This window comes from Semicossyphus pulcher, unplaced genomic scaffold (assembly GCF_022749685.1).
Source record: "Semicossyphus pulcher isolate SPU_LCO1_2020_fin unplaced genomic scaffold, fSemPul1.0.p SCAF_6, whole genome shotgun sequence".
NCBI classification, from domain to species: domain Eukaryota; kingdom Metazoa; phylum Chordata; class Actinopteri; order Labriformes; family Labridae; genus Semicossyphus; species Semicossyphus pulcher.
The window spans coordinates 10,072,501-10,096,601 of record NW_027211737.1 but is presented as its reverse complement, the minus strand read 5'-3'; the positions used below and the strand labels follow the sequence as shown (position 1 = coordinate 10,096,601).

General features: G+C 41.6%; 1 protein-coding gene across 1 annotated transcript in view; it reads left to right on the top strand.

Annotated features, from left to right (window-relative positions):
• Positions 1–24,101, top strand: part of aacs (acetoacetyl-CoA synthetase) — a 43,620-nt gene that overhangs the window by 10,854 nt on the left and 8,665 nt on the right. Inside the window, exons 5-12 of the mRNA XM_069682863.1 lie at positions 1,259–1,356; positions 2,112–2,226; positions 2,578–2,659; positions 2,801–2,954; positions 5,901–5,981; positions 7,502–7,626; positions 19,108–19,172; positions 22,763–22,885. Coding sequence (XP_069538964.1) covers positions 1,259–1,356; positions 2,112–2,226; positions 2,578–2,659; positions 2,801–2,954; positions 5,901–5,981; positions 7,502–7,626; positions 19,108–19,172; positions 22,763–22,885 — 843 coding nt within the window. The remainder of the gene's footprint in view (positions 1–1,258; positions 1,357–2,111; positions 2,227–2,577; positions 2,660–2,800; positions 2,955–5,900; positions 5,982–7,501; positions 7,627–19,107; positions 19,173–22,762; positions 22,886–24,101) is intronic.

The following is a 24,101-nucleotide window of genomic DNA, read 5'->3' as shown; positions in this document are numbered from 1 at the left end:
CACGTAGACCTGAACATTTCATAGACGTCTATAGAAATAATCAGATAGGATCAGATGGGAACAGCAGGGTGTTGCTTTGACGTGGCAACAGAATAACAAGACAGTGATTCATAATAGCCGCAGAGGCAGTCATGCAGGGTGTTGTAGTAAGACTATGATCCATGATGCCATTTTTCCTGGTTCAGTGTAAGAAGATAATAATTTATGAGAGCCGGTGTTACAGGATGGTGACCTGTCAGCCTGTGATGTCATCCAGCCACGAACAACTTCCTGGTTACAGCAGGAGGAATCGGCATAGAAACCAATAAATCCTGATGAGTCATGAGTCACAGGAAGAGACCGCATGGTTTGTTGTTTGCCTTTGACCAGTCAGACTACTTAGATGTACAGTGACTACTGCCTGTTTGATGGTTGTATTATGTTAGATTAGATACTTCCTTATCTTATCAACAAACAGGTAGCATGAGAGCTTCTGTGTTTAGCCCAGCCAATCGATGTTTTTATACTTCAGATAATGAATATCGAAAGTCTTTCTGGTGAAGTCTCTCTCTCTCTCTCTCTCTCTCCATCGCTGATTGTCCGTCCAGTTAAATGACCTGTCGTGTCCTTGAGCGCCATTTCCTATATTGATCCAGGAATATATCATAGCAAGACAGCTGTTATGATCTCAGCTCAGCTTGTTAAGAATGAAATATTCTCACCGCCCTGTTTGGTATTCATCTCATCTCTTCTCTTCCTCCCCCTCTCTACGTTCTGACTTTTCTCTCTCTCTCCATGTTTCCTGATGGTTTTGCTTGATATCCGTCTGTCTTTTCTCTCTCTGCCTTCTTCTGCATTTCGCATGATCCTAGATGCCACACAAACCAAAGGGCTGAAAATATAAAAACAATTACTTATATTTGCGATTATTTCCTTATTTTTTTAACACACTTTATTTATGTACATACTAAAAATACTGTATGTTTTGTCACATATAATGTTTGGACTGGTCCAGAAGATTGCAGTACTATCTAATTTTGTGCTGTTGGGCATATCGATAGTAAACACAGTAGCAATATTTGTCTGCGCATGTGTTCGTGTGCGTAAGCTGCAGGTGCTGCTTTGGTAGTATGTATAATATACCTGTGTACATCTGTATGCTTATCAAAGGCCATTATAATACTTTAAACACTTTGTAGTTATCTTTCTAAAAAGAAAACATATAAATTGCTGTGTAATCCTCATGCTCCCTTCTTTTGCTCATCTTCTCCCCCAACAGGTTACCTTCCTAATGGCATCCATGCAGTGGAGGCCATGTTAGCAGCAGCCAGCATCGGAGCAATCTGGAGCTCCACGTCTGTCGACTTTGGAGTTAATGTAAGGGCTGTTTGTAGTTTGTACATTTTCCTATCTATATTTGAGTTTAAGTTTTCTCTTCAACATCAGCTACAGCATCATAAACCAGGTGTTCCACTTTATATTTGGTTATTCAAACTAGATTTTAGGATAGAAACAGAGAACAGGGGCTATGTGAGACTTACTACAGAATTCCATTATCATAGGGGACAGGAACAGACTCGTATGCAGGATTCAGGTTTATATTGTTTGTGTTAGTTTAATGAACTTTATCCTAAAGCAACTCTTCACTCTGTGATCTTTTTGTCATGTTGGCCACTGCTTTATATTTCTGGTGTGCGGCTGCCCCGTGTGGCAGAACACAGAACTACACCTACGATAAAAATGTGTGCTTTTTTTTTAGCTCAGCTTTAAGTAGTTAGTAATGTAAAGGTGTTTCTGAAAAATGCAGATTGTGCAGACATTTTCTCTGGTCATCTCCTCCCTCTGAATCACAATATTGCTCTCTCTGCAATGGCTTCCTTCCTCCTGCAAATGCTCACATGCTCCTGTTTTGCAATGATGTTATCTGTATTTCAGGATTAATAGACGTTGAGCCTTTGAAGTCTTTCCTGTTTTACTCCAGTACTTTCCTTTTTAGGTTAAACTACATTTTTACTTTCCACTAGATTTTTCTTTGATCCCAAATTCAACTTGAGGTTTTTCTGCAAGTTTAATAATGTGCTTTTACTTTTCATCCTCAGCAGTTTTAACCCTCTCTTCTTTGTTTGTCTCAGGGCGTCCTCGACAGGTTTTCTCAGATCCAGCCCAAGCTGATCTTCTCTGTTGCTGCTGTGGTTTACAACGGCAAAACTCATGACCACATGGAAAAGCTGACCAGTGTTGTCAAAGGTTAGCAGCCACATCAATTATCCACACATTTTAACATTGCACAGTTTTTTGGCCATCCATTAATTGAAAAGAAAAAATTCGGCTTCTTCAACAAATGGTTTGAAGAATGAATTCACAACAGATGCTGCATTATAAAAGTAGGATGAAGTGGGATTGTTTCATCTGCTATCACAGGAATGTCTAGAGAGTTGCTGAGCCTATTTAAGCCCCTACATAAAGATGGCTTCTGTAAAATCACAAAATGTGTTACATGTTCATTGAAAAACAACACTTGGAACCCTCTGGGAAATTTTTCACAAGGTTATAGTGTGAAGACAAAACAAAGGCTAAGTCTCTCTCCTCTCCCTGTAGGCCTGCCCGACCTGAAGAAAGTCGTGGTGATTCCCTACGCTCGCTCCAAACAGGAGACTGACCTCTCCAAGATCCCTAACAGGTGTGTGAGTGAGGATACACCTGCATTGATGTGTTAAAAATGAGAAACTGACTTTTCATAGTATAACACAGAGCAGGGCAGTGATTCATTCATTTTCTTTTCCTTCACTGACTAATTTTTCTCTGTTTTTTGTCTCCGCAGTGTATTTGTCGATGATTTCTTGGTGTCTGGACGCGGCGAAGGCGGCCAGTTTCCTCAGCTGGAGTTTGAGCAGCTTCCATTCAGTCATCCTCTGTTCATCATGTACTCTTCTGGTACCACAGGAGCTCCTAAATGCATGGTCCACTCTGCTGGGGTGAGAAACACACTTGCTACTATAAACCCATTATCAGAATAATGGATTACAGATTTTTGATTGTGTTCTTGTTTGCACTTGTTGCCACATATTAGTGGTTAATCCTTGTAAAAACGTTGGTCAAACACACACACACAAACACACATAATTGCACACGCTCGTCACATCTGTTTGCTGGACTCTCCTGGGAGGGCCTGCATGTACATTTTAATATTCCATGCACAACATATAAATTAATACACATGAGCAGTTTGAAAGGACAGAGTTATGTTTGCTGAGAAAAATGTCTGCGAAGGTTCTCAGCCATCCCGGTCATGGTAATTCGAATGTAGGTTCATCAGTATGCTAGCATACATTAGCATGGCATACTAATGACCTACAGAGGCTTATATTTCTAGCTCCGTCAGTCAGTTTAGAACTGAAGAAGCTTTCAGATGAGAGGTGAAACGTCTTCAAGAACTTCAACCAGTTGCCTTTTAGAGTAAGCTTCAAATCTGCATCCGTCTTGCAGATATACTTTGCTGTGTTGTTCTGGAATTACACGTTAAAATGTGAATTATTCCTAAACACTTACAAGATTTGTCATTAATTTTTGCTTAAGATCATCAATGTGTGATTCTTGACTTTGGAAATTGCAGTTGAAAAAACTGCAATTATAATGTCACATTTCTTTTCATTTAATTTCTTTGTTTACATGGACAGTTTACACTAATTACCATTACCAAAATGTGCCAGTGTTTGCCAGCTGGCTCATTTTCCACTGCAGTCCTTTGGCCAGATGTTTTGAAAACCAAGAGAGGATGCCTAAAATGTACAGACATAAGACAACAATATGCTGTAAAGAGAGCAGCAGCAACAAACAAACATTTTCAGTCAGTGCAGATTCAGAAGCCATGCACAGCAACAGAAGCAGGAACACATTAGTAAACAGCAACATTATCCAATAATTCATACATACAACCGTTCAAGCAAACAACACAAAGCAGCAAAACAGTCAAGCAATACTAATTAGAGCCATTTTTGAAACATACAGAGCAGCAATATGCAGCAACGTATAAATACAAAACAACATTCGTGATGAGATCTTGATAACAAAGTTAGAAGATGCAGTTAAAAGTTACTAAAAAGGTAATATCACACACCAAACACAAAAGTCTTGTAGCTCAAAGACAAAATTATAGAAGGTACCAGAAACCAGATTGTTTATAAGCTACTAGCAAATATTTGCTGGAGCTTTTTATCATAAAATAAATAATCAAAGCTCCATCTCTCTTGATATTTCAGCTATTAAAGAGATCTACATATAGTACACCTGTTGACCTCTCTTGTGCCTTTTTCCAGATTCTATCATACTTCTATTTACAGTACTTTTTTCAATATCAGATTATGCCAAAGTGTTATAGTCACCCTTGACAAGCCTCTCAGAAGTAACTGTATGCCTATCCCCAAAATTGAAGTGTTATTTTCCACCACAAGGTGGCAGCAGTCCTCTATCATCAGACCTGAGAAGCGTTATTCCCTCTCAGAGAGCATATGACTGACATTTTTATCCTTCTTGAGGAAGAGTGTCAGATAAAAGTGTGATTTCAAAAGGACGACTGCTTTTTGAAGGCTGAAACATTCAAAAGGGTTAACACTCAAACAACTGCATTCATACATTTCGGTAGTAAGTATTAAGTATATATCTGACACACATATTCTCTCAGTTTCTTTTTCACATTGGCTAATATCCTCAGCTTGTATTTTCTAGATTCTTCCACCGGTCCTCCTTTTCAGACTCTTATTTGAGTTTTTCCCCCAGCGTTACTTCTCCGCTCCTCTTGCTTCCTTTTATTTCCCTTTCTTATTGTCTTGCTCTCTGTCTCGCATCCTTTGTGCTCCCCACTTCTCCCCATGCTGGCGATAATTGGACAGTAATGCGTTGGTGAAAACATTTCGTATTGCCACGCTGGCAGTCCTCTCTGGCTCTCCCAATTAGCCCCGACACTGTTGTGCTTTCTGCTTTGTTACGGCTCTGTTAACATGCTGTCAGTAGCAAGATGGCACGCACCAAAGGACGGGGATGGCAGCTGAGTTGTGCCAAAGATTATACGCACACACACACACGGAGCACCTGTTTGTGCTAACAGGAACATAGGCTCAAAAGTAAAACACAGACAGTCACACACGCTCACACTGTTCATATTTAACACCAGAGAAAATAACCTATCCAACTGTGATAAGTTAGGGACTGTGGAAGAATTCACACTCGACACAAATTGCCCTTTTAGTCAAAAGAATTGCTTGTGTGTGCTCTGTTGGAGGCATTTTTTGCGCAACTTGGAATGGAGTTTCATAATTAGTTTTAAAGTGTATTTTTATAATTTGTTGCCAGCCTGTTCACTTATCAACAAAGGTCACAATCAAGACAGACGCAACAATCAAAAAAAATATACATTTCATATATGAATATATTAAAGGGGGGGTATAATGCTAATTTCAGTCTTCATTTACTGTGTGATTCGTCACTGTGTGATACCTGTGGAGTAGCTTAGAATAATTTACAGTTAAAAAAACTCTCATACAGGCTCTGCCTAAAACGACTCAGTCAGCGCTGTCTCTTTAAGAAACCCCGCCCCTACAATTTCACTTTCTTCTGATTGGCCAGCTCTCCGAAGCCTGCTGAGGCTGCTCTTTGTGACGTCTTAAAGTGCAGCGTGTAGAAAAAACTGTGTGAAACCTGGCGTTCACAGCAGACTGAGCTGAGAAGCCTGGGGATTAGTCCAACATACTTTTACCTACAGATTTGAAACTTCACCAATGTTTAGTCTGGATATCCAACATTGTAACATTGTATATATATATATGTCTTAAAATGTGAAACAGCATAATACCCCCTCTTTAACAAAAACCTAAAGATGATTTTTGCATCTCTCTCTCTCTCTCTCTCTTTCTTTCTTTCTGTAGGGCACGCTCATCCAACACTTGAAAGAGCACATTCTCCATGGAAATATGACCAGCAGTGATGTCATCATTTACTACACCACGGTAGGTGCACAACCTTTTCACAATAAAAATGACATGCCTGTTGTGCCAAAATTTTCAAGACCTGGAAAACCTCTCTAACGCCCTAATGTAGCCTTATTTCAGTAACCAGCAGGGGTTGCAAGTTTACTATGGTAGGATGTTTAATCATGAGCTTGGACACATACACAGGCATGTTCAAACACACACACAAACACAACTTGTCTAATGAGCAGCATTGAGTGCTGAAGGTCAGAGCTGTGCATAATTTTGTAGTCGTTCCTAGAAACACTGAGGAAAATCATTTTATGTTGATTCTAGTTGCAGTGACTGTGTGGTTTACAGAGTGGGGCAGAGGTTCTCGGAGCACATGATGGTGTCTGCAATTTGTTTTGTTTCTTCCGATTATCAGTCCAAACCACATGCATTAAAGTCACAATGATATTATTCTCTATTAACAGATTCTACATAGAAATGTAGAATCTGTAGGCAGGGACGTGGATTTTAGGGAAGGCAAGTGTTCTGGTTTTCGTTTGTACTACACTTGTAGTCCGAGTAATATTGACTAATCACGGATCAGCAGGCTGCGGCGTATGCAGGAAAAGCAGTCCGTGTGGAGAGCAAAAGCAGCCGGAACGTTATCTGCTGTAATGACATCCCGGCTCCCATCAGCGTCATCTGCCGATGATTTTGTTTCTGATTAATCTTTATAAACAGACATCTGCATGCTAACAGCTAACAATCTGTTCTAGATCTAAAATTCAACCAGAGATAAATTCCCTTGACGCTGTGTCACGAAAGCTGTTCGGCATTCAGATTTCCCGACTTCCCCAAATGCATCATGATCGATCCGTCCTCCGTTCACCAAACGCGCATTTTAAAAGTAGGTTTCTCTTAAAATGCTGTCTGACAGACCTGACTAACCTTAATTTTTACTTTTTACTAATCTGCACCATGATGTTGAAATTACAGCAAAGGTAAGACCCGTTAATTAACGTAAATCAGGAGAAAGATGCAGAAAAGTTAGTTGTTTATGCTAACCGCTGGCTACACGCCCGGCACGTTCACTGGTGTCCCCAGAGGCTATATCATCGTCAGACAATAGCCGACGTGATCCGAGATTGCAATGATATAAACGAGAGACAAGTAGCAAATTTGCACATTTCAGAAGCTTGACCAGATGAATACTTGGCACTTTTGCTTGATAAATGACCCCAATGATTAATTGATTATCAGCACTGTCAACATATTGATTAACTGACTAGTTCTCATTTCACTGCAGGCAACGGTCTATAGAGCTAAAATGACCATCAATATGAGTACATTTTGGGGATGACGCCAAAGCAGGAGCTCAGCATGCAGTAAAAAGAGAAACACAATCATGTGAAGCACAGATGCGTAACTCTCCGTCTGCAGGAGTCGACCATTTCACTACCCATTTATCCCTGTTGATGAGAAAGGAGTGTTTACAACAGATAAACTGACCACTGTGATTGTATGCGTGTGTGTTTGTGTGTGTGTGTGTGTGTGTGTGCTGTCCGTAGACCGGCTGGATGATGTGGAACTGGCTGGTGTCTGCTCTGGCAGTTGGAGCTTCAGTGGTTCTGTATGACGGTTCACCACTAATGCCCACACCCAATGTACTGTGGAACCTGACGGACCAGCTGGGGTGAGTTAGCAGCACACATGCACAAACACACACACTCGCACAGGAGATGACTGAATTGTTGTGTTTTATGTAGCAAATCCAAACTCTATTTTACCCTTGAAACTCGCCTTTTTTTTGGGAAGGATTTTGTAGCATCTAAATCTAAATTTCGGTGATAATGATCGACTATTCAACATCGTAAAAACATTGAAAAAATGCTCACAATCCAAAGCAGGATTTAAGGCTTATACAGTCGCTCTCAATCTCAGGAATCCAAGTTGCACTTTAAACACAGACAGTCACTGACATAAGACTGCTATCAGAAGAGGTGGGAATTTTCCTTTCACAACAATATTTATGTCAACCAAGAGCAGTGAGACACACACACACACACACACACACACACAGTACAGACAAGAACCAGACAATGAAAGGAGAGAGAGGGAGTCTGATATGCAGACAGAGTGAAAGGGGAGCATGAGCAAAGGGTAAGGTTTTCCTTGGAGACTTTGTTTTTAACGGCGGAATTGATAATGTGTTTACCTAACTGGCAACTTGCGCACAAGAGCAGAGCCATGAATAAAGATTTCTGCTGGTTATAATGTGCATTGAGAACAGAGACCCTCAGCAATTGATCATGCAATAAACATTTATTATTGAATCATTAATGAATTACTCCTTATTTAAATGGTGGGAGAGAAGAGAAGAGGAGATAAAACAGATAGCTTGATCAGAAAGGAGACACAATATGAAGGAAAGAGGGCTTATGCATGTAAATGCATGGAGATTTGAAGAAAACGTAATCCATCTATTATCTATACCGCTCATTCTGTTCAGGGGGGGGCTGTCAGGGGGGCGAGAGGCGGGGTACACCCTTTCGCGCTCGCACTCACACCTACAGGCAATTTAGAGTCACTTATGAACCTAACGAGCATGTCTTTGGACTGTGGGAGGAAGCCGGAGTACATGGCGGGAAATCACACATGCACAGGGAGAACATGCAAACTCCACACTGAAAGGCCTTTGTCTGAACCGGGGTTCGGACTAGGAAGCCTCTTACTGTGAGGCAACAGTCGTCTTGTTGGTATCTGACACGTCAGCTGCTTTTGTTTTCACCCCTGTAATATATTTGTCCATTGGCAATGCTAGACTTTTTCTCTGTGTGTGTCTGAATGTGAAATCTGTCTTGGAAATCACCAGGGCAACGCGTTTGTGCGCTGTGCCACCCAAAAAAGAGTCTGGGTTGTCCGACCTCAAAACATAGTTGCGCCTGCTACATTTTCCAAATGAAAAAAAAACACACAGGAGTGGTGACGTGCCCCCCCTGTCATGCCGCAGTGTCCCCCGGGGGGGCGCGGCCCACAGTTTGAGAGTCACTGACTTAAAGGCACAGCGATTTCATATCAACATTTAAAGATATGAACTTAGTCATGGTTAACAAACTCACGTTTCCGCCGCTCATGCTGTGTTCACTCATGAAACATGAGTTTCATTTGTTGTAAACAAAACATCGGGCAGCGGGCTGGGGTGGCGGCTAACCACCAAACCGCAAGGGGCAATGTGTTTCACCGTGCTTAGAGAAATTCAGTACCGTGAAGGCACTAGTTGTCCGATTCCGTCTTCCAAGTAAAACGCATGCTCACATTCAAAATGTAATTATAGGTAAGGCAATTACAAGGATAACAATAGGTTTAACTTTGAGAGAGCATTTGGAGGAGGTTTGTGTTTTGGAATTCCAGAACATAAAAACAGTATAACTACACCCCATTCCTGCACTGTGTCTTCTCCTATTTTTTCATAAATAAATTAAAAAAAACACAGAGGATATCTTGTAAATGTTCTACACTCTCTCCCATCCCCACCACGATCACCATAACAAACAGCAGATGTTAAACCCAGTATTGATCTTCTATTGTCCTCTGAAGACAGCAAGAGAAAAGAGGAAGTGGTCAAGGATAATGGTGTGTGAGCGTAGGCGTGCAGGCAGGCAATTAATTTGTCCAAATTTAATTGGGAAGATTGTGAGCGTATATTTTCTCCCTGTGTTCTATGGTTTGCTTCTTTATTTATGAACCTCCAGGTCTTATCCTAGTCAGCCTTTGAACTCCCTGACTGAGTCATTCATTCTGTTGAATTCATGGTACTATTCCAAAATTTCATACACGATGTACACCTTATTTATTTACTGTACACCCATTTCATTACCTAAAAGGAGCAAGGAAACTTATCTGATCTTGTTCAGACAAAACACAAAGATTTTAAAGCGGCAGGATTTCAAACTGAATCAGTGTAATAGGTGAAAGTGAGGGCTATGAGACACAGGTTGCCTGGGACAGCACAAACTGACTCAAAGAAGAAGCCCTAAAAGGGGATTTAGCCCGGTCGGAAAAGGAAAGCAATAAATCTGCATTCTTTCTAAAGGCCAGCAGGGGGCTTCTAAGCTGGTTGCAAAAAGCAGTCGGCTTGTTCTGATGTCGATGAGAAAATGAGCCTACTTCCCAGTTGATTTATTGCCTCAGTAAAGATTTTCCTTCTGAGTTTGTGGTCCCGATCATAAGTTTTAAGTCTTGTGCAATACAGTATGATGTTCTCACTGTAAATGATGGTCCTGTTTTAAGGCAGTATAGCATAGTATACTTACAGGTGTGGCTACCATGCAAGTTGGCAAGGCAACCTGCATCATTCCTGGTTCAGTGTTCAGTGGTACAAAGTGGCACAGTAAGGAGTCGGCTGTTATTCTTTTTTTTTTCAGTAAGTGAATTTATTCAAAGCCTGTTTTTCCCCAGGTAGATGCGGATGCACCTTGCTGGGGGTAGCGTGAAATGACACATGATTATTTGCATTCATCTTGCTCCTCTCCAGCTCCACCCTCTCGTCCACATATGGTCTCATCCTTCAAAAAACCGCAGGGCTTCTGGGGGCTTTAAAACTGTAGTCCACAAAACACTGAGTGATGTCATGGTGGATACTTCCACCTCTTACAGTTCATGATTTAAAGTAGTAATCTGCAAGATTTTCATTTAAATAAATGTCTGTTAAGTCTCTATCCATCACAGAATGAGGTAAAACAATGGTGATGGAGCCTATGGCCCACTGATGAAAGCCTTTGCATTTGCAGTATCACAGACTGGATGTCGGTGTCGACTTTCACCAAAAAGGTCACAAGCGGCGCCCAGTTAGTGACGCGTTTTCCATCAGCCAGGAGTGGTTGGTCTGCCAGAGAGGGTAGGCGGAGCTTAGCGGCTTTGTCAAACAAAAGTGACATCTATTAAATATAATTTAATAAAGGAATGAAGGAAATTCATGAAGAATTCTCTCACCACTAAACCCCACAAAAAAAGAAGCAAAATTGCCCTTGAGGGATCGTAACTGCTCGAGCCAACAGATGGAGATTATGTCATTTGAGGCAGCTCCAGGGCGTGAGCGTGCGTTACTCAGCACCCTCAGTCAACCTGTTGTTGTATAATGGAAAAAAAAAGCACTGTGGTCAGCAGAAGTAAGACGCTTGTAGGTAGTGAAACCACAGAGACAGCTTCAGAGCAGCAGAGATGTCATATTACCTGAAGCAAGGAAGGGATTAATGGGGAGAAAGATTTGACACAGATGGGGAGTAGAGGAAACTTTAAAGGTGAAGTGCCAAGAAAAAGTGCTTCTACTGCAGGAACTGGATCTGTTTTTAGATCCTGAAGCTAATGAGCTCTGTTCACAGTTTTACTAGTTATTCGAATCATCAAGTATGTTCAGAGTGATGATTTGTTCTCTGGCAAAATAACTAACTGTTCGCCAATCCAATGGAGTCTTTCCAGTATAACAGAATGACAGATTGAACCTTTGAAAGTCTGAGAACATTTCTGAACCAATTAAGTGCTGATGTTGCCACCTCCGACACATTTTCCCGATCCCAGCACTTTGTGAAAAAACCCTCTGGGAGAGGTTGACAGGAGATGTTTTTACACCCTCTTCCTTTTGAATCGAGGTTGGACATTTTAATTGGGGCTAAATCTGTCAGAGCCTCTGAGGGTGTTAAACTTACATTGATGCTTCACATGCTGCATTCAGTTTTTTGTTTTTTTTGGAATGTGGAACTTTGTGGTTGAATCTCTGCTCGACGTGGCACTTAGAAATTGACATTTACAGTTTTATAAACTTTTTTAGAGATGTATTTTGAATGATGGCATTTTCAATTTTGGTAAAGGATGGTAATTTTCCACGACAAATGATTGTTGCAGATTTGCTGCTTTGGGACAGGAACATGTGAAAGGAGACTGAAGCGTGGGGGGAGTCTGGGAAGAAGTTGTGCAGTAGTTTTTTTCTGCTTCACAACACATAGAGAACGTGCTCATGAAAGCTATTGTAGACGTACTAAATTGTAGGAGCTAAACTAACTAACCCTTCTATATTTCAAATTTAATTGCTGCACATTTTATTTTACAAAGTAGTGGATCACCACTGATATGAAGACCTTTTTAGTGTCTCATTAAGACGGTCTTTGGTCCTCGTGGCTCAAGACGGCTGAAGTTCTTAACAGAAATGTTCATAGATGAGAGCAACCAAACATCACTTCCCGTTCACCAGACGACCGCGCCCCGTTTTGGGTGAAAACAAGCTCTGATAAAGTGCAGGTGGTAGATTAGAAAATCTTGCAGTACCGTGCCTTTAAGCTTTTGCGTCAGACTTTGTGTGTCATACAGTGAAAAAAAGAAAATGTAAGATTTTCTTTACTTAAACAAAGGGCAAAGTGGGTGAAAGGAGAGCTCTGTGGCTTCAGACTTCCTGCAGAGAGCATGAAGGTGGTGCAGTGAGACCCAGTGTTGTGTTCCCTACTGGTTTTCTACTAACTGGTACCACTAAACCAGCGATTGCTGTGTTCATAACAGCTGGAGTTGAAGTCTTCCCACATTTGCAAACGTCATTCTGGCAATTTTCATGTCACATCTCATGTAAACCGTGGTGAAACATACATTACCACACTACACGTTATACATTATACATTTTTAACAGTGACAATCTAACTCAGGTAACATGGGTTTGAATGCACATAGTGTGTGTGATGTCAGTTTATAACACATCCGGTCACAAGATGGGGATGTTCATCACTTATGATGGAGGCAGACATGAGAGGACGCTCATGTACACCTACTACTCTGATTATTTTAATGTCATGACTCCAAGCGTTGATCGGAAAAGTCATAATATATCCGTTTACCTGACAGGTTGATTATGGTTCTTAATAGTGTTAAAACTGTACAATATTATTAAGTTATTAAATCGTCAAAGACCCTAGGATTTCTATTTACGCGCGTTCATATTAGAGGGACTGCTTTCACCCAAAAGGGGGCAGGGCCGCAACTTTGGGTTGTTCTCATCTAATATTTTATTTCCACACACAAGAAGAAAGAAAAACATTTGAATAGGAAGCTGTAGCATCTTTTATTATTAGTGTATTCAAGTAAGTCAAAGTCTAAACCTTCTAGAAAGAAAGTGTTCTCAAAACATATTACTGAGAAGATTCAGTCCTGCCTAACCCTAACCCGAACCCTGACCCATTGTTATATCTGCGAGATGTATTTCAATGTCACTAATTGTACTATACTTTACAGAGGAAGCAAATCTTCACACTCTGACTTTTGCACCATATCGTCCAAATGCTAAGACAGCTTCTCCTGCCTGTGTCATGTTGGAGAGAGAGATTTACTGAGAGGCATGGCCGTAGTGAAAAACAAAAGCAGCAGCGTTCCTGCGCAAAGCAAGCTAAAGGTTACATCATTCATACTTCTGACAGGTTCCATGTTTTCCACGGGACTTTGGAGGCTCCTCCGTTTCCCTATGGATCGTTTTTGTCTCCTTCATCTCATGTCCATTATGTGTTGAGCTGAAAATTCCAACCTCTACTTTTGAGGTATTGTTCTCTTCTGCCACTGCCAGGCAAAAGTTCTCAGTTATCCTCTTTGGAGGAGATGACTAACAGATACAGTTTAGCAGATTGCATCTCGCCAGCTCTGTTACAGTTTTTATTACAATTCGAAATCTCTTCTTGCCCTCAGCTGTGTCTTATGTTTTACAATGGAGACTCATGTCTTCTTCCAATCCTGCACAAAGAGGATTTATTCACAAACTAAACAACACCCGTCTATACCTGTTTGAAGAGCCAAACGCAGCATATTGATTTGTTGTTAAAAAACAGCCGTATCGGCCTCTACTGTCTTTTTGATCGTCTGCCACTCGTCGCACAAGTGTAGAGAGTTTTTTAACACAAACTAGAAAAAGCCTCAAAACACTAGTTGACAGAAAGAGTGAAGCGATGTCGGAACATCATTTTATCATGGCTGCCTTTTCAGTAATGCAGAAGATATAACGATTGCATTCCAGTGTGGGAGGCTGAGTTTCAAAGTGGAAACATGTTTTTTAGGAAAAGAATATAATTTTGGAAACAACAGCACTTTAAATACAATGTGCATGTTAATGAATCCGTCTACCATACCTTGTAATTCTTGTATACATGGCAGTAACACCAAGGCGCCCCAATAAATGTAGCATTTATGATTTGAAAAATGATGTAGCGAGTCCCTCTCGTAACATTTGCATAGTGGCACACCATTAGAACTTTAATGCAGTGGTTTCAAACTGTTCCTTGTATCCCCCGACACCTGAGAAGAGAGTAATGGTCCATTTTTATATTACAAGAGTGGAGGACATGTGTGAGAGTAGTTTAGAAAACACGCACCGACAAGTGGGACTCCAATTGCCACACGAGGACAAGCGCAGAAACGCATTAACGTAATAACTGCTCAGAGGTGCTCTTCTGTCTGATTTGCTTCGAGTGTCTCTTATTGACTTATTACCTTCCAGTAACATGTCTCCCTTGAAACAGACACACAGGTTCATGTCCACATGCAGGCACACGCACTCACAGCTTCTCCTCCGCCCTCCATCCTAAACACCGTATTAGCAGCCACACCTGGCCACCTGCGTCCAATCAGAACGGAGTGACACATTTTATGGAAGCCAACAACGAGCAAATCCAGATGCAGATGGGGGGTTCGAGATGATGGATAGAGCGGAGAATCAGTGTGTGTGTGTGTGTGTGTGTGTGTGTGCAGATGACAGATGGGGGGTTTGTGTTTGAGTAGATGTGTTTGTCATCTGCCTTATCTGGTGGCTGGAAGTGAATGTGGAGAACATGTTCAGGACCTGCCTCCCCACCCACACAGAATAAAGGCACTGCATCTCCATTTCATATTTTGAAGGTACAGAAAAGAAAGAAAACAATATTTATTATCAAAATAAGAAGACTGAATTAGAAATTAAGACTCTAACAACAAAAGTTTCAAGTTAAGTATTCATAAGTTTATGTTGTTATACATTTTATTTGTTAGGTTTCTGTCTTTTTTTAATGCTAATGTAACATGGTTAATTATGCTTCCACTTGCCATGCTACCAGATCTACATATGTAAATTATGTTTATGTATTTATACATGTATATTATGGTTCAGTGCTTTGTCACTCTAAATATAGTTGCGTGGTTGTCCACTAGGGACGGATGCACCCTACGTTCTTACCAGTTTAACTTACCGATGAAAGAGTATCATCCTGAATGCATGTTCGAGAACATTCCAGTGATTGCCTTACTTGTCCATCACCAGAATAAACAACCGAACTAAGAATCCTCGTCTGTGATGCTTTTAAAACGACACGACGCAAGATGACAACTGTTACACTAATGGAAAAAAAATTAAACTGAATGACAGAAATTTCTTGTAAACAAGTATAGAAACTAAAAAACATGTTTAGATACCTTTTTAATATCTCTGGGTTTCTTATGACGTTTTAAGAATTAATCTAAAAAGACATTCTGTGTTTAAAGTAATAATCTCGAAGACTGTCATTTAAATAAATGTCTGTTAAGTCACTATCTATCGTTAAATGAGGTAACACAATGATGATTGAGCCTATGGCCCACAGATGAAAGCCTTTGCATTTGCAGTATTATGGACCGTCACCCAGCAGTGGTTGGTCTGCCAGAGAGGGTAGGCGGAGCTAAGCGGCTGGTAAACAGTAATCTACTATGGTTGAACAAAAAGATCGATGACTACAGATACAAAAATAAGTGAAAATCACCGGAGCCAGCCGTGGACGTCACACATGCAACACTGTCTGGATATCTGGGAAGTGTGCTCCCGCAATTACCATTTATCGCCATAGATGAACAAAACTGAGATCTTTGAGATTACCACTTTAAGATGTCAAAATAAAACACTTCAGCACGCAGAATTTGGACACAAGATTTGGCGTGCAGAAGCAGCATTGACACAAGCTATCTGTATTTCTCCACATGCATCAGCCCTGTGCACATTGTATCACTCACTTTGTTTGATCTTATAATAAATGAGCACAAAGAACAATGAAACCAGCATTCTCAGATATTACTCTTTGGAAGCTGTGCCCTTTCACCCCATCGAACTGCCCTCCGCCTACACACAACCTCCATTACCACTAATCGATTTTAACCTCTGAGAGCAAATCACATCTTTCACTGCAAGCCAACTCCTGCTTATTGACCAATCAAGCATCGGACCGTTGTTTTGTGTGCCGGAGACAGATCCTTTTTTTTTTTTATCTGCTTTGATTGACAGGCATGGTTACCATAGTGATAGGAGGCAATTTGATTGATTTGATGTCAGCAAAAATAACTTGAAAAGACAGACAGAGACAGACGGAGACACGAACACACCCATGCACAGCAGCAGACTTTAAAAGGCCCTTTGTTTTAAAAGGCAAACTGCAGGGGAACACAGAAGTGACGTTTTGTCACTTCTTGCCTTCCACATGTTGTCCAACTGTTGTCAGCTGTCAGAGTGACTTTCATTCACACAGAAGAAAGCCTCCCTCCAAAGTCATTTCATTTCAGGCTGGTTGTCTGCAAACATCCTGTCAATACATTCAGCTCTGAACTATTACCTTGTTGAACAGCCACAAAAGAGACACGCTGTCCTCTTATGCTAGACTGACCCTTGTTTTATTCGTTCAGTTGGACGTCAATTCCCAATCAGTTACTTTTTTCCTGATTTTTCTTATCTATCCATGTAGGGCTGACTGAGCACACACGCTCTGTTCCAGCATCACCTTGCTTTACATTTACACAGCGACACACTCTCCTCTCCTGGGAGCTTCTTAGCACAACCAGGCTACTGAGCAGCTCCACTGGAGCAGATGGGATTAAGGGCAAAGGCTGTTCACTAGCTGTTGCCCTTTTTGTGTTTTTACATTCAGCACACAGCAATTGAAATTGTGCCTTGCCATGCATAGATTTGGGGCAACAAATGGAGCATTTTCAGTTTAGGCTGAGCACTGAAGGCGGGTTTGCATCAGTTCCTTCATTTATGCTCCAACATCAGCTGCGTCTCTTCCAGCTGAATAATCATAATCATACAGGTGCATAATGCATTTAAACCACTCTCACTTCTCACTGTTACTTTGGCTCAGCCTCCTCTTTATTTGATCAGCCTTTTTGTTATTGTCAGCTTCTAAAATGTGATGTCATGTATATTTGTTCAAGAGGGGAATAGTTCTCCGCAGCAAAATTATTCACTTATACTCCCACATGCGAGCTTTAGAACGATAGCTGTTTGTCAGATAGTTTCACAGAAAAATGTTCTCACTTGTCTATGACTGGATTTGAGATGATAGCAGCACAGAGACGGAGGTGAGCACATACCTTCTGTTGATGTTCAGCTGATACAAAACATCATCGGTAATAATGAGTGATATGTTCTGTAAAGCAGTATGCATCATTTAGAATCAACAACACCTTTTCAACACACCTTTATTGTCTGCATTTCTCAATGCACTAAATCCTTCCTCTTATTATTTCTAAGACGTCGCCATCCGCCGGCAGCAGAGTTTCTCTCCTGCTCCCGTTTTGTTTACTTTCCATTTCAGCCAATTTCACATTATTTCATCACTATTTGTGCTGTAAATGTATTCACTTAAACATTTCTGTTATTACTATGAAACCTTTATTTAACCAGGTGAGTCCCGTTTATATGGTCGCACTGTAAGTGTGGTGCAACTGCAGGAAAAGCTAAGCATTCCTGCTGCAGGGTGGGGCACGTTCAAGTGCTATCAATTGCATGTTTTGTCTGCAGGTTTATTCAGTTTTGCTCATGCATGAAAGCATGAAACAGTGGTTCAAGTTAGAGCCATGACACACAATCTAAAACATAAACACTGGGGGTGGGGTTGGGGGAGAATCCGTGCAGTTTGCTCTTGTTTTGTGTCGAGGAGCTGTCTGCACCTCCACTCTCTGCTGCGCGGTGCTGCGCTCTCAGGCATTAGTCGAGCGCACACTGACGGATCTCAAGTCCGTCCACAGATCGATGATGAGCAGGGAGAGGAGGGGGCAGCTCTTTTAACAGTTTATTGTTAAGTCCAGACTCGACAAGTGTTTACTTGTTTAACTGTCTGTAACGCAGCTTCATTTTTTTAAACGAGCGAACAGCAGCTCGTCCATATAATAATCCCTGTCCTGCGTTACGGCTCCTAAGTGTGCCCGTGTGCTGGGGTTGAGCCTCGCACAGCCCAGACTGATTGGTCTCCTGATTATTATAACAGATTGTTTTTACAGACAAATACTTTTTTTATCACACAAAAGGTGGAATTGTCGTCATGATCACTGGAGACTCAAAGCGTGACAGCCCTTATAATACTGCGCCGCAGTTACCACCAGGTCTCTGCAGACGGTAATAATTTCACTCTAACTGCGCGGTGCTGTTAGAGCTGCCGTTTGTGAATTCAGTGCTTTTTGCCACGAGGCTCATTTGGACCAAATTTGCCCCGAATGTCCGCATAGTGACTCATTTAAATACATGCAAACGGCACAGGAGCACAGAGACGCAGTTTGCTCTGCAGCGCACTTTGGCGTGCGTTCAAACCTCTGCGTGTGCTTTGAGAATGAGGCAGAGTCTTTTTGTGTCATTTGCACAGGTTTTGCGGGCGCAAAAGCCTTTAGTGAATTCCTCCCTGGAAGTTCAAGACTGCAAAAGTTTTTTATATGTACTATAACGTCCTTTACCATCCTGATGAAGAAAAGATTCCCAGAGCAAACAATAGTAAACAATCATAATGTCACAAATTTCGAAAGCCCATCCAGTGATCTGTCCAACACTTTGGTTGGTGTCAAGCAAGAAATCACGTTCAACCAGATTTCCATGAAACTTAGAGGCAAAGTTCAAACAGAGAGGATGATTCATCATGTTTGCCAATTTGGTTCTGTTGTTTCAAAGTTTCTGTTTTCACAGTGCAGCATGGAATAAAAGTATGTAGGAGGGCTGTCATTGTTTGTGACGCAGATTTTCCTCAAATAATGGGCTTAGATTTTTGTTTTTGAAGGTTGGGATAGATTGGTTTGCTTATCCTTTATATGTGTATGCTTTAAAAAAAAAAATCAATTTCCTTCCTTTTATTCTTACCCCTGTTTTATCTTTTTCTTGTCTCATCTCCAGCATCACTATCTTTGGTACCGGGGCCAAGTGGCTGTCTGTGCTGCAGGAGAGGAACCTGAAACCTGGTGAGATGTGATGACATTCACACACATGTACACACCTACAGGAGCATGCACACAGACATCCAGAGACACACATGGACGCACACAAATAACAAGCAGGCGCTCGGAGAGTAATGCATTCACCCACACACACACGCACACATAAACACTCTCTGCGAATGGAACCTGGAACAATACGAGCAGATGGACGCGATAATAATTATAATAGTGATGCTGTTTGACTCCAAATGTCCTTTATGCCATTTACTGCGCGAATCAACAGTTTGCCCTGTGTTCTGGTGTTTGACACTGAATCGAATGGATAGAAGTGCTGTTATGATAATTCCTATGAGTCATGGATAGGACCAACTAATTGCTTTTAGTGTCACAGCTCTCCAGAGACAGAACCAGGTCTCCACACATAATCAGTGCCTTGTTAGCCTCTCTGCTAACCTTCATAAATACTGTTCTCTCTCTGCTATTTGTGTGACAAAAAAATGACAGCTAAGAAGTGCACGCTAGAAGTACTGCAGGTTTGCTGTGCTCTTTTTAAAGGTCCAGGATGTGCTGTCATAGGACAAAGACAACTTTTAAAAATCCAGTCCTCAATTGTGGTGTAATTTTAAGCAGGGTTTCCGTTAAATAAAATCTGTGCCGGTTCACGTGTCCCGGAAGCTTTTAATGTTACAGACAAATGGGTGAAATTACGGGCAAATATTATCTGCATTTATTGAGCTTAAAACAATCGATAGGCAGGCTATATTGAGGGCGTAGAATTGGGTAGGGAAATTACTGAATCGTCCCTACCAATAATTTTGTCCACAAATTAATAAATGGTATGAATAGCTGTTGCATCACTCTGTGCTCTATCAAAAGTTCCGTTTATCCATTATAATTAATGGTTAAGAGAGACCCACTGAAGATGGGGATCAAGCAGGCTACCTTGGCCAGTTTGGCCCACTCGGTTCCCTGATGAGGACTTTGCAGGCAGTGGAGAAACTCAATAGCTGCTATCGAGGCTCCACAGCTGCTGCAGAGCGCTGTCATCACAGCTGGCGGCTAGTGCTGCTGACTCGTCCTCGCCGATAATTCCTTTGCCAAAATGACCAAATAATGGTTGGGATGGCTGGTTTAACATATTCCTGAAAAGCTGCGGGGAAAGAGTTTTCATGAATCAGTGATACTTTTTTGGTTTTTATCTGTCGGACTTCAACAGATTTTACCGGTAAAAAAAACGGCAATTAACGGATGCCGGAAACACTAATTTTAAACCTCTAAGCAACGTTATTTAGATTTTTGGTGACTTTTGATGGGAAAATGATTTGATTAGCTACATTAGCTGACATGTTTAAATAACTGTACATCATCTGGTGTTTCATCTTGTTTGTGTTTGTCCATCTAAACTCTTAAATTGCTATGCTGCTCTCCTTTTCTCTATGTAAAGGATCTCTTATAACTACTGTAACAGGCTTAGCTGTTTGCTACTTGTTCTCTTCTCTCACCTCCTCCTCTTTCTCTCCCCTCCTCTCTAATCTTAAATTAGCACTTATAACTGATGTTTATTTCATAAACTGTTGCTGTGTGTCTCAGTTCCCAGTGCACCGCTATAATCACCACAAATCTTTATTCATGATGCCTGCTTTGTGTGTGTGTGTGTGCGTCTGTGTGTGTGTGTTTGCAACTTGTAAATAAATTAGCGAAACACACTCACAATTTTGTGGCTAAACAGGAAAGCAAAAACCAAAATGTCTGAATGTCTATCTGTTGGTCTGTCTCTAACAATCTCTGCCCCACCCCCTTCAGTTGGCCAGACACTTGATCCATTTGGCTCTTTGTGTGTGTGTGTGTGTGTGTGTGTGTGTGTGTGTTTGGATGCTTATTAAAGAAAAAGAGCATGGCAGACGGAGATTTGTGTGTCTGTGTGCGTTTTCATCTGTGTGTGTGTGTGCAAGCGAGCATGCCTCCAGTGGGCTGGGAGGGGTAGGGGGAGCTGCTTCACTGGCTGCCCCAGCGGAGGGGCCCTTTTCCCTGGGCTGACATTTGGACCGGACACCTGGAGGCATGGTGGGGGGTAGCAAGAGTTCCCACTGTGTGTGTATGTGTGTGTGTGTTTATGGGGCGAGGGTCGGTTGCTGGAAGCTTATTAGTTTGCAGGGTGTTATTGGCATGTGGATTGGGTGTGTGCGGGTGTGTGACAGAGTGTGTGTGCACGTGTGGACCTTGGGGACAGAGGCTACATGCGGGCTCCTATGTTGTGTCGCACTCGGTTTGTTAACTGTACTAACGCAATATGTAAGAGTGCACGGAGCCAAAGCTGCACAGGTGCAAGCTCATGGTGAAATTGTGTGTGGATTCTTAATTTAACTAAAAATGATGCCAACTGTGTTTGAGTTACATTTACAATTTCTGTTACCATTATGATACTCCTGTTTCAGCACCAATATTATGGTTATTGAACATAATAAACAACACAAGTGGTTATACAAGAATTTCTGCCTATTGGACACAAAACCCAAAAAACTATTCCTGATTTTTTTATTTAGTTCATAAAAACCAAACCCATCTAAACCAAAATTAAGCAAATAAGAGTAAAAAAAGGATCAAAAACTTAATAGCAATTGTTGACACTGATTGATGATGTCATAACGTACATGCAATTGGGGTCGATACCTAATAGGGCTGTCACTTTTCAATTCGATATATGGTTCAAACCTGGTGAAATATTAATAGTTCGAACAGATGTGATCAAATGTAAAATTGAAGCACAGCAGAAAACACCCACAAACAAATTAGTAATCTGCTTTCCAGAGTCCTGAATGCTCTCAAGCAGTGTGCCTTGTATTCCAACAGATGGCGATAATACGCCGCCTGCTACAAACCACTTGAGGAAACTAACGAGCCAAAACGTTCACCTTTCCTGCTTCAGCGTCCTGACCGTAGTCAGAAAGCACAGGGGAGACTTATTGTTGCTCTGCTCCAGGGCCGAAGCTGTAGCTAGCTTCAGGGCTAACTCCACTTTAATATGGCAGCAGCAAGCGAGACACGAGAGCGCAGAGTCTTGAGGAGTCGTAGGCCTAATTATGCACAAACACAGCCTAAACTGTACATTAGTTCTGTTGTTCATACAGCTACCGATCACTCTTCTCCCCGGTCCCCGAGCCTTCACGTAACTCGTGCACACACACTTCTGTTCTCTCTCACTTGCTCTACCAACAGTGTACCCAGTGAGAACCAACCGGAGCAGTTTTTAACATTCCCCACAGAGGAAGAAAAAAGAAGACTGAGTATAGTATAGTATAAGAACATGCTACAGAACTGATCATCTTAACACCAACGCATCCCAGAAGCGCTGTATGTAGTACGTACCCAATATGGAGTTGTTGTGTTTAATATATATGATATAATTCGAACAAATTCCACATCACCTTGAATTCTTTCAAACCTGATTTTTGGGAAAAGTGACAGCCCTAGTACCTAAGTACTTAAATGAAATACTATGCAGTACTATGAATGTTTTTAAAGAGCTATACTGCATAGTATACATGTATTTAAGCAATTGTATTACTATAAATTCCCTCCTTTTTCATTATTTCTTTTGCATCTTTCCTCCCCAGCGGAAACCCACAACCTCCAGTCTCTCCACACCATCCTGTCCACTGGGTCTCCCCTCAAACCTATGAGCTACGAATATGTCTACCGCTGCATCAAGAACAACGTGCTGCTGGGCTCCATCTCAGGTGATGTTAGGACAACACATTTTGTCTGATATTTTAATACTGACGGTCTAATCTAAGGACACAAATAATTACAGCAGCGTTTCCAAATCGTGTTGCTGCATTTACAAAAAGGCAAACAACAAAGTGTGTGAGACACAAACACAAAAGCACTGACGCAGGCAAAGGAAAAAATAAATTCTATAGAACTGTACATTTTCCTCACCACCCACAACACCACACACACACACACACACACACACACTGACACACACAAACAGAGGCCCTTTCAGCCCATTGTTATGTTGACGGGGCGTTAGAATGCTATCTGTCTCCCTCTGTGAGTCCTGAAACGTTTAACATTTAGCACAGCCTGGGTGACTGACGTATTGTGGACACACACACACACAAGCACACACGCATCGAGCAGCAGCTTGGAGCGTCACACATGCACAGTCTGAACAGGAGCTAAGCACCACGCACACACAGTGGATGACAACCCTTATGGGTAGAGTGTATAGCCACAGATGCTCGCACACACCAACACACACATGCAAACGATGACATGGAGGCAGGAGGATTGGACACACAGGCGTTGACTGAAATGTCACATGTGAGGCAGAAATGTAACCTGAGAGGGAAAAGAGAGGGACATGTTTTGTTGTTTATAAATCATGCATGTTTCAAATGATACAGCATGTGGACAACACGTTCTGTTAATCATAAACACATACATTCAGATTCCCTGGTTTAATCACACGTAACAAATGTTTTTATGCTTATTTAAATGCATCTCCCGGCTGCGAGGTGTTTCATTAAAATACTTTAGTTTATGGTTTGCTCATGTGGACATAACCAGCAGACTGACATTGCATCAGAAACAGATATACTTCTTCTTTTCGCAGCTTAAGTCCAAGCCAACAAAATTACACCCGGTGTGCGCTGCCTCTTTTGAATCAACCCCCCACCTGTTTGCACCTCTCCTCCCACATGCTCACTGTGCACTCTGCGCTGGGCATCGAAATACCACACAGATGGGGAAAGTGAATGTCAAGGTCAGGAAAGCTGTCTGAGTGCTACTTGAGATGGTTGTTGCGCTGCCATGAAAAAGGGCCAAAAGACAGAAATACAAAGAGCATCATCATATTAGAGAGGAAAGTTTCTTCTTCTTCTCTTCTTTAGCCCTTTCCTCCTCTCGGAGTTTAAGCCATTGAAAGATGTCCTCCGCAATCTGTTGTTG